Below are 8,519 nucleotides of genomic sequence, written 5' to 3'. Positions count from 1 at the left end.
CTGAATGTGTCTGCCAAGATCCATGTGTTGGAAACATAATCCCCAGTGCAATAGCAGTGGGAAGTGTGGCCTTCTGGGAAGTGTTTGGGTCATGAGGGCAGAGCCCTCATGAATAGGTGAATGACATTATAAAAGGGCCCTTCAACTTCCTGCCAAGTGAGGACACTGCATGCTTCCTCTCCAGAGGATGCAGCATTCAAGGTACCATCTTGGAAGAAGAGAACAGTCTTCACCAGATGCCAGAACCTTGGTCTTGGGCTTTTGAGCTTCCGGAACTATAAGAAATAAGTTTCTGTTCTTTGTAAATTAGCCTGTTTGGCATTTTATTATAGCTGCACAAACAGACTAAGACACCATCTAATCCTAACACCAACTCTATAAGGTACGTAGTGTTAACCTCTCCTTTTACAGTTAAGGAAACTGAGGTACATCAAGAATAAACAACTCAAAGTTGTCTAAGATCACACAACTGAGAGTTGTAACACTTGGATTTAAACGCAGGCAATTTAGCACCAGAGATCCTATTATTGAACAAAATAGAATGAAGGAAAGTCATCATAAAAGGCCTGGACATAGCCAGGCACGGTGGTTCAATCCTGTAATCCCAGCACTTTGGGAGGCCAAGGTGAGGGAATTGCTTGAGACCACAGGTTTGAGACCAGACTGGGCACCTTGGCAAGACCTCATCTCTACAATAAACTTTTTAAAAATTAGCGAGGTGTGGTAGCACACACCTGTAGTTCCAGCTACTTGAAAGTCTGAGGCGGAAGGATTGCCTAAGCCCAGCAGGTCATTGCTGAAGTGGCCGTGAGTGTGCCACTGTACTTCAGCCTGGGCGATGGAGTGAGACTCCGACTAAAAAAAAAATAAAAAAAGTCTGACCGGGTGTGCTGGCTCACCCCTATAATCCCAACACTTTGGGAGGCCAAGGTGAGAGGATTGTCTGAACCTGCGAGTTCGAGGCCAGCCTGGACAACTTGGTGAGACTTCATCTCTACAATAAGTCAAAAAATTAGTTGGCCATGTTTCTAGCTACTTGGAAGGCTGAGGCAGAAGGATTGCCTGAACCCAACTAGTCGAGGCTGCAGTGGCCAGGAGCGTGCCACTGCCCTCCCACCTGGGTGACAGAGTGAAACTCCAACTTAAAAAAAAAAATGTCTGGACACATAAGACAGTGGTCAACAATCACAGATGTTATCTACTGAGCACTGACTGGACACTGACCACTGTGTTAGGTGCTATGGGGAATATACAAATGAACAAGATGCTGTGCTTGTCCTCAAAGAGCCTATAATCCAGTTGGGGCTTGGGGAGGGAATGTTGAAATGCATACAAATCCAATCCCAGCTGACTGTGATGCATGCTAGAACTACAGGTAAAATGCTGAGAGAGGCCAGGCATGGTGGCTCATACCTGAAATCCTAGCACTTTGGAAGGCCAAGGTGGGAGGATTGCTTGGGCCCAGGAGTTTGAGGTCAGCCTAGGCAATATAGTGAGATCTTGTCTCCACAAAAAAACTCAAAAAAGTAGCTGGGTATGGAGTGCACACTTGTAGTCCCAGCTGCTCAGGAAACTTAGGCAGGAGGATTGATTGCTTGAGCCCAGGAGATCGAGGCTGCAGTGAGCTGTGATCGTGCCACTGCACTCCAGCCTGGGCGACAGGGTGAACCCTGACTCAACAAAAGAAATCAAAAATTCCGAGAGAGTGCTAAGGAAAGGAATTCACTACAGCTGGGTTGAAGGGAGCTTTCTGGAGGTGGTGGCTTTGGAAAAACTGAGGAATTATAAATATGATAGCAGAAAGAGGTAAATGAGGGTACATAAGGGAGAAGCAATGTGAGCAAAGGTGTGGATGCATTTGGGGAATGGCCAGTCCCCAGTTTGATTAGAATGCATGAAAGAGATGATTTTAGGTAGGACACTGACATGGCATCAAGTCACACTGAATCAGCAGTTAGGTAGTGATTTCCTTTCAATTCTCCTTATAGAGAAAAGTCTCAGCTAGGTGCTAGCCTGTCTTTCAAACTCTAACATTTGCTAGTCTTGCATTTTTATTTTTTGAGTCAGAGTCTCTTCTTGCTTAGGCTAGAGTGTGGTGGCATGATCACAGCTCACTGCACCCTCGACCTCCTAGGCTCAGGTGATCCTCCCACCTCAGCCTCCTGAGTAGCTGGAACTACAGACATGTACAACCACACCCGGCTAATGTTTTGATTTTTTGGTAGAGACAAAGTCTTGCTATGTTGCTTAGGCTGGTCTTGAACTCCTGGGTTCAAGCAGTCTTCCCATGTCAGCCTCCCAAGGTGCTGGGATTACAGGTGTGAGCCACCACGCTCAGAACTAATCTCACTTTTTGACATAAGACACAGGCTCAGATCCTTCAGTGGACAACCACGCTCTGGTTGGAATGCAATGTTATTGCTTGGTTTTCATTGTCTTTCTTTTTACAGGTGTGTTCTATTTAGGCCAAGGACATCATTTCCAAGTTTACAGAGAAATTGTCATTTATTTATTTTCCTTTGCAGACACATTTATTTAAGAAAAAATAGTAAATCTAGAGAGGGACAATATTGAGTTAAACTTAAAAGGGGTTCATGGCTCCAGCAAAATCACAAAGGTGGTATACAAATGCCTGATGTTTAAGATACTGACAGGGCTCTGATGGTTGAAATGTCATCTCCAGGGTTGGAGGTGGGGCCCAGTGTCAGGTGATTGGGTCATGGGGGCATTCCTCATGAATGGCTGGGTGCTGTTCTCCAGGTAATGAGTGAGTTTCTGCTCTATACATTGTTCATGGAGAGCTGGTGGGTTTTTTTGTTGTTGTTGTTTGTTTGTGGGTTTTTTTGAGTTGGAGTGTCTCTCTGTTGCCCAAGCTGGAGGGTAGTAGAACGCTTACGGCCACTGCAGCCTTGATCTGCTAAACTCTGGCTATCCTTCTGCCTCAGCCTTCCAAGTAGCTGAAACTACTGGTGTGTGCCACCACACCCAGTTAGTTGTTTGTTTGTTTTTCAGAGTCTTACTCTGTTGCCCAGGCTGGAGTACAGTGGCATATACACAGCCACTGCAGCCTTGACCTACTGGGCTCAGGTGATCCTTCCGCTTCAGTCTTCCAAGTAGCTGGAACTACAGATGCATGCCACCACATCCAGCTAATTTTTTTTTTTTTTTTGAGTTGGAGTCTCACTCTGTCACCCAGACTGGAGTGCAGTGGCTGCTCCCGGCCACCGCAGCCTCGCCTGCTGGGCTCCGGCAATCCTTCTGCCTCAGCCTCCCGAGTAGCTGAAATTACAGGCGTGCGCTACCACGACCAGCTAATTTTTTGATTTATTGTAGAGATGAGGTCTCGCCAAGTTGCCCAGGCGGGTCTCGAACCCGTGGGCTCAGGCAATCCACTCACCTCAGCCTCCCAAAGGCGCGGGATTACAGGCTGAGCCACAGAGCCCAGCTCTAGCTAATTTTTTAATTGATTGTAGAGACTAGGTCTTGGCATGTTGCTTGGGCTGGTCTTAAACACCTGAGCTCAGGCAATCCTTTCCCCTCAGCTTCCCAAAGTGCTGGGTTTACAGACGTGAGTCACTGCATCTGGCAAGCTGGTTGTTTAAAAGCGCCTGGCACCTCCCTTCTCTCTCTTGCTCCTACTCTCCCCACACAGCATGCCATCTCCCCTTGCCTTTCCCCCATGAGAAAGACTTTCCTCAGGCCTCACCAGAAGCAGATGCCAGCACTATCCTTCTTGTACAGTCTGCAGAACCACGAGCCAAAATAAACCACTTTTCTTTATAAAGTACCCAGCCTCTGGTATACCTTTATAGCAATGCAAAATGAATGGACACAGACACTCTGGCATGGAGTTTAAGGCATGGAGGAGGGGGAAAGCTGAGAAGGGGTAGGGTCATGGAAGGCTTGAACACCACAGGAAGAAATGGGGGTTTTACTTTGCCACCCATCGTCACAAGACGTTGTTTGAGAACAGGCAATGAACATGGCCAGAGCTGGGCTTGGCAGTGCCCACCCTGGTCTTTGAGTGAGGGTGAGATGGGAGACCAGTGGCTGGGGCAGCCAGGGGGAGACTCAGGATGAATAGCACTAGGCCTGGGACCAGAATAGAGGTGGCCCAGCTGAAAGAGAAGGCTTCAGAAAGAGATGGGCTCCAGAGCCCTGTCAGACTGTCCCTGTGTGCTACTTGGCTAACTGCTGTGTACAGATTTCTTTCCAGAGACGACCTTAATGCTTCTCCTGGCTCCACCTCTCCAATGGGATGCACTGAGAACATTCAATAGGCTCTGACTGGGTTTTACTGAGTCAAGGCAACATCAGAAGAGGCTGGCCCACCCCGGCCTCTTCAGGTGGGGGAATAGGAAGTGAAATCAGAGAGGGTGGAGCAAGTCGACTCATGCCTCCTGGTCCTGTGTTTCCTCATAGGAAAACTTCGCTGTCTGCTTGACCGCCTGTGGTGACTCTTCTTATTCCAGAGGATGAACATCTGATTTTCTAAGACCTTCAGCTTCATTTCATTTAACAAAAGCCGTTCAAGGAACTTGTCCTGGAGGGCTAAGCAGGCCTGAATTCTCTCCATTTCTTTCGTGTTCACGGCCTTGTTGTTCTTGGCCTTGTCTTCGGAAGTCTTTGGTTTCTTTGCCTCCTCCTAGATTCCCCACCATCAGGAAAAGGGATAGTTGGTTAGTAATGATAATCCCTGCCCTGTTTGAACATCTGCTCTGTGCCAGGTGGTTTATAAATGTTATCTTAATAAAGTCTCACAGCTACCTGCAAGGGGAGTTCCTTGGCCTCATTTTGTGGATGAGAGACTTGGGGCCCAGGGATGGAAGGTCACTTTCCCAACATCACACACCCACAAAAATCGCGCCTCTCACAGTTGCCTTTTGTTCACAGGAATAAATGAGGTGGCCCACCAATCTGCCAGTCACAGAGGACATGAATTAACCCAAATATACCCATCTCCATGGCTTTGTTTTTCCAATGTGCCTTTTTGAGCATTTTGTCCAACCCAGTAAAATCTCACACTGCGAAGCCTCAGTGGTTTCATGGCATGCTATCATCTCTGTGCTCCTCATCTCTCCTCTCCTGGCTAATAATAACACTTTGTTATTATGATGATTATTGGATCCAGCAGCAAACTAGTGGTCTTTAGAAATATTTAAATATTAAATTCATTAAACAAGCAAAAAAAAAAATATTGCAAGCACCCATATTCCCACAACAATTTCCTGTGGACTCCCAACCCCCATAGTGTCCCCTCCCTCAGTGGACACCATCATCTCAACTGTAAACCTATGTTTGGTATTTATTTTTTCCTTACATTTCTCTACACCAGTAGTTCTCCAAGGGAGGTTATTTTGCCCTCCCCTGGGTACATTTGGTAATGTCTGGAGACACTTTTGATTGTCACAGATAGGATGGGGTGTGCTACTGGCATCTTGTGGGTAGGGGCCAGGGATGCTGCTAAGCTTCCAGCAGTACACGGGATGGCTCCTCACAACAAAGAATTTATCCGACCCCAAATGTCAATAGTACTGAGGTTGTGACATCCTGCCTTAGAATGCTTTTACTACACATATTCATCCATAAACAAGATAGGGTATTGTTTTGCATTTTTTAGCATTATATAAAATATGTCAGAATGGGCCAGGAGTGGTGGCTCACACTTTGGGACGCAGAGGCGAGAGGATTGCCTTAAGCCCAGGTGTTCAAGACCAGCCTGGGCAACTTGGTAAGACCTTGTCTTTACAATAAATAAAATAATTAGCTGGGCATGGTGGTGGGTGCCTGTAGTTCCAGCTACTTGGAAGGCTGAGGTGGAAGGATCGCCTGAGCCCAGCAAGTCGAGGCTGTGATGACTGAGAGCGTGCCACTTCACTCCAGCCTGGGTGACAGAGTGAGATGCCAACTCAAGAATAAAATAAAATATATCAGAATCTATGTACATTTCTGCTGTCTTCATTACTATATTTTAGAGAGGCATATATGTTGATATATGTACCTCTAGTTCATCCATTTCCATTTTTTCCACATTAAAGTAGTTGTTACTGTTAACAAATCATGTTGACATCAAACATGAAGTAGGCAAGGCTGGAACAGTCTCTATTTTACAAGGTGGAAGGAAGTTATTTGTCCTCCATCATCCAACAGAAAGCTATAGAGCAGACACTTAGACCAGAGTCTTGGATTCCTTAGTCTTGCTCAATTATCCTGATGCCAAGCCTGCACCTACTTTCAAATCTGGCTATCAACATGGTATCCCTCAGCTGAAGCCACGCCCCCTCTTGCTCACCTTGCAGGGCTCTGGGGGGGTGGGCTTCCCTTCATGTTTGACCAGCCAGTTGCTAAGCAACAGCAGAAGAAATAGGAACCCGAACAAGACTGGCTTGTAGCCCATCAGCCAAGCTGCCACTGCTCCCATGGTGCCTGTGGAGGAAAGTATCCCATGGAGACTCCTAAAAAGTAAGATTAGTTCCCCCAGCATTATGGCATGGAGGCAAGCAGGCCCCAGGACCTTGCCTCAGTCCCTCCATGACAGGAGTCAGGGCCGCCCATCCACTCCTCTGGGTCATAACCAGCTCCCTCCCCACCCAGCTGCCACATAATAATAACTAACTCCTTCTGTGTCTTGAGCATCCACTATGTGCCAGGCTCCTTGACAGGCGGCTTGCAAGCATCACCTCATGGTGTCCTCACAACAGCCAGGTGATGTGTAGGTCTCCTCATTCATTCAACAGTGCTGCAGTGCCTCTGGGAATTAAATGACCATACAGAGCCCCTACCCTCATAGTGAGGGGGCATGCAAAGAAAACGTTCTTTCACATGGAAATAAGGCAAACAGGTGAGACGTGCTTTCACAGTCATACTAGAATATTGTCTACTAGGCCATAGCTATTGGCCACTTGATGCTTTAAGGGAAGGCCACTTTGTTTGACTTAATATTGATTAGGGTCCCAACTTTGTAAATTTAGATCTTAACTTTTCAAAAATAAATAAGTTGCTCTAGCAATTCCACTTTTGGATATACCCAAAAAGTTGAAAGCAGAATCTGAGGAGATATTTATTTATTAAATTATTTAGTAGAGACGAGTACATAAACCTCAATGGTCTAGCCTAGTACATACTTAGGCTGTATTGTATAGCCTATCGCTTCTAAGCACAAACCTGTACAACATGCTACTATACTGAATACAGTAGGCAATTTTAACAAATGGTGTGTATTTGTGCAGCTAGATATAGAAAATGTACAGAAAAGATAAGTTATTATCATCTTTTTTTTTTTTTTGAGAAAGCAAGATTTATTAAAAGGACAGAAAATCTCCCACAGTGGGAGGGGACCCGAGGGGTGTGCCCCGTTATTATCATCTTATAGGGCTCTCATAGTATATGCGGTCCATGGTCGATGGAAATGTTATGGTGGAAATGTCATTATGTGGCATATGACTGTATTCAATTGGTCACTACTTGTTAGGCTTTAAGATTAGTTCTCCTTTATTATTATTATAAGCAGCACTGAAGATAAATCTGTGACACCCTGAAATATTTCCCTAGAGTGTTTTCCTGAAAATGGAATTACTGGCTCAAGGGATATGCATATTAAAAAATCTAATTTTAATTTTTTTTTTTTTTGAGTTGGAGTCTCATTCTGTTGCCCAGGCTGGAGTGCAGTGGCACACTCACAGCCACCCCAGCATTGACCTGCTGGGCCCTGGCAATCCTTCCACCTCAGCCTTCCATGTAGCTGGAACTATAGGCACGCGCTACTGCCACTCCTGCCTCACCCTCTGTCCCTAAACCCTTCTTATTCCTTTCTCCCACAAATTTTCTCTTTCTCTATTCTCTCAGTATAATTCTGTCACTTTGGTTCAAATGATATTCATTGTTTATATTATTATGGCCATGTGCATATAGTTCACAGCTGAGCCACATATTGTATTATGAATACATTTTCTTTTTCTCTTTCTTTCCTTCTTTCTTTCCCTCCCTCCTTCTTTACTTTCCCCTCTCTTACTTCTCTCTCCTTCCTTCCTTCCTTCTTTCCTTCCTTCCTTCCTTCCTTCCTTCCTTCCTTCCTTCTTCTTTCTTTCAAGAAGGGACCCTAACTATTTTGCAGAGGCTGGTCCCCAGCTCCTAGGCTCCAGCGATCCTCCTGCCTCAGCCTCCTAAGTAGCTGGGACTACAAGTGCATGCCACCAGCCAGGGTTTTCTTTCTTGCACAGTTTCTTTTTTTCTTCCTAGACTTGATTGCCTCTTCTTTTCTGTTTATTGAGTTAAAAAAAAAAGTAATTGAAGCATTAAAAAAAATACCCATTTTAAGCAATATATGCACTTCTGTAACCATCACTCTGATCAAGATATAAGACATTATCTTCACCCCAAAGTTCTCTCCTGTTTTTTTGCAGTCAATCCCTCTACCCTTTACCCAGGCAACCACTGTTTGGAGTCTATCACTAAAGATTAATGTTTTTTTTTTTTTGAGTTGGAGTCTCACTCTGTCACCCAGACTGGAGTGCAGTGGC

General features: G+C 45.5%; 1 protein-coding gene across 1 annotated transcript; it reads right to left on the bottom strand.

The window, feature by feature from the left end:
* Positions 1-4,342: 4,342 nt before the first annotated feature.
* Positions 4,343-6,484, bottom strand: TEX46 (testis expressed 46). The gene is made up of 2 exons (XM_008068316.1): positions 6,293-6,484; positions 4,343-4,645 (listed from the first exon to the last, which is right to left on the bottom strand). The coding sequence occupies exons 1-2, from the start codon at positions 6,482-6,484 to the stop codon at positions 4,343-4,345; spliced, it is 495 nt and encodes a 164-aa protein (XP_008066507.1).
* Positions 6,485-8,519: the final 2,035 nt, after the last annotated feature.

Source organism: Carlito syrichta, unplaced genomic scaffold (assembly GCF_000164805.1).
Source record: "Carlito syrichta isolate Samal-C Ts95f unplaced genomic scaffold, Tarsius_syrichta-2.0.1 Scaffold108052, whole genome shotgun sequence".
In the NCBI taxonomy this organism is placed as follows: domain Eukaryota; kingdom Metazoa; phylum Chordata; class Mammalia; order Primates; family Tarsiidae; genus Carlito; species Carlito syrichta.
This window is presented reverse-complemented; position numbering and strand designations above follow the sequence as displayed.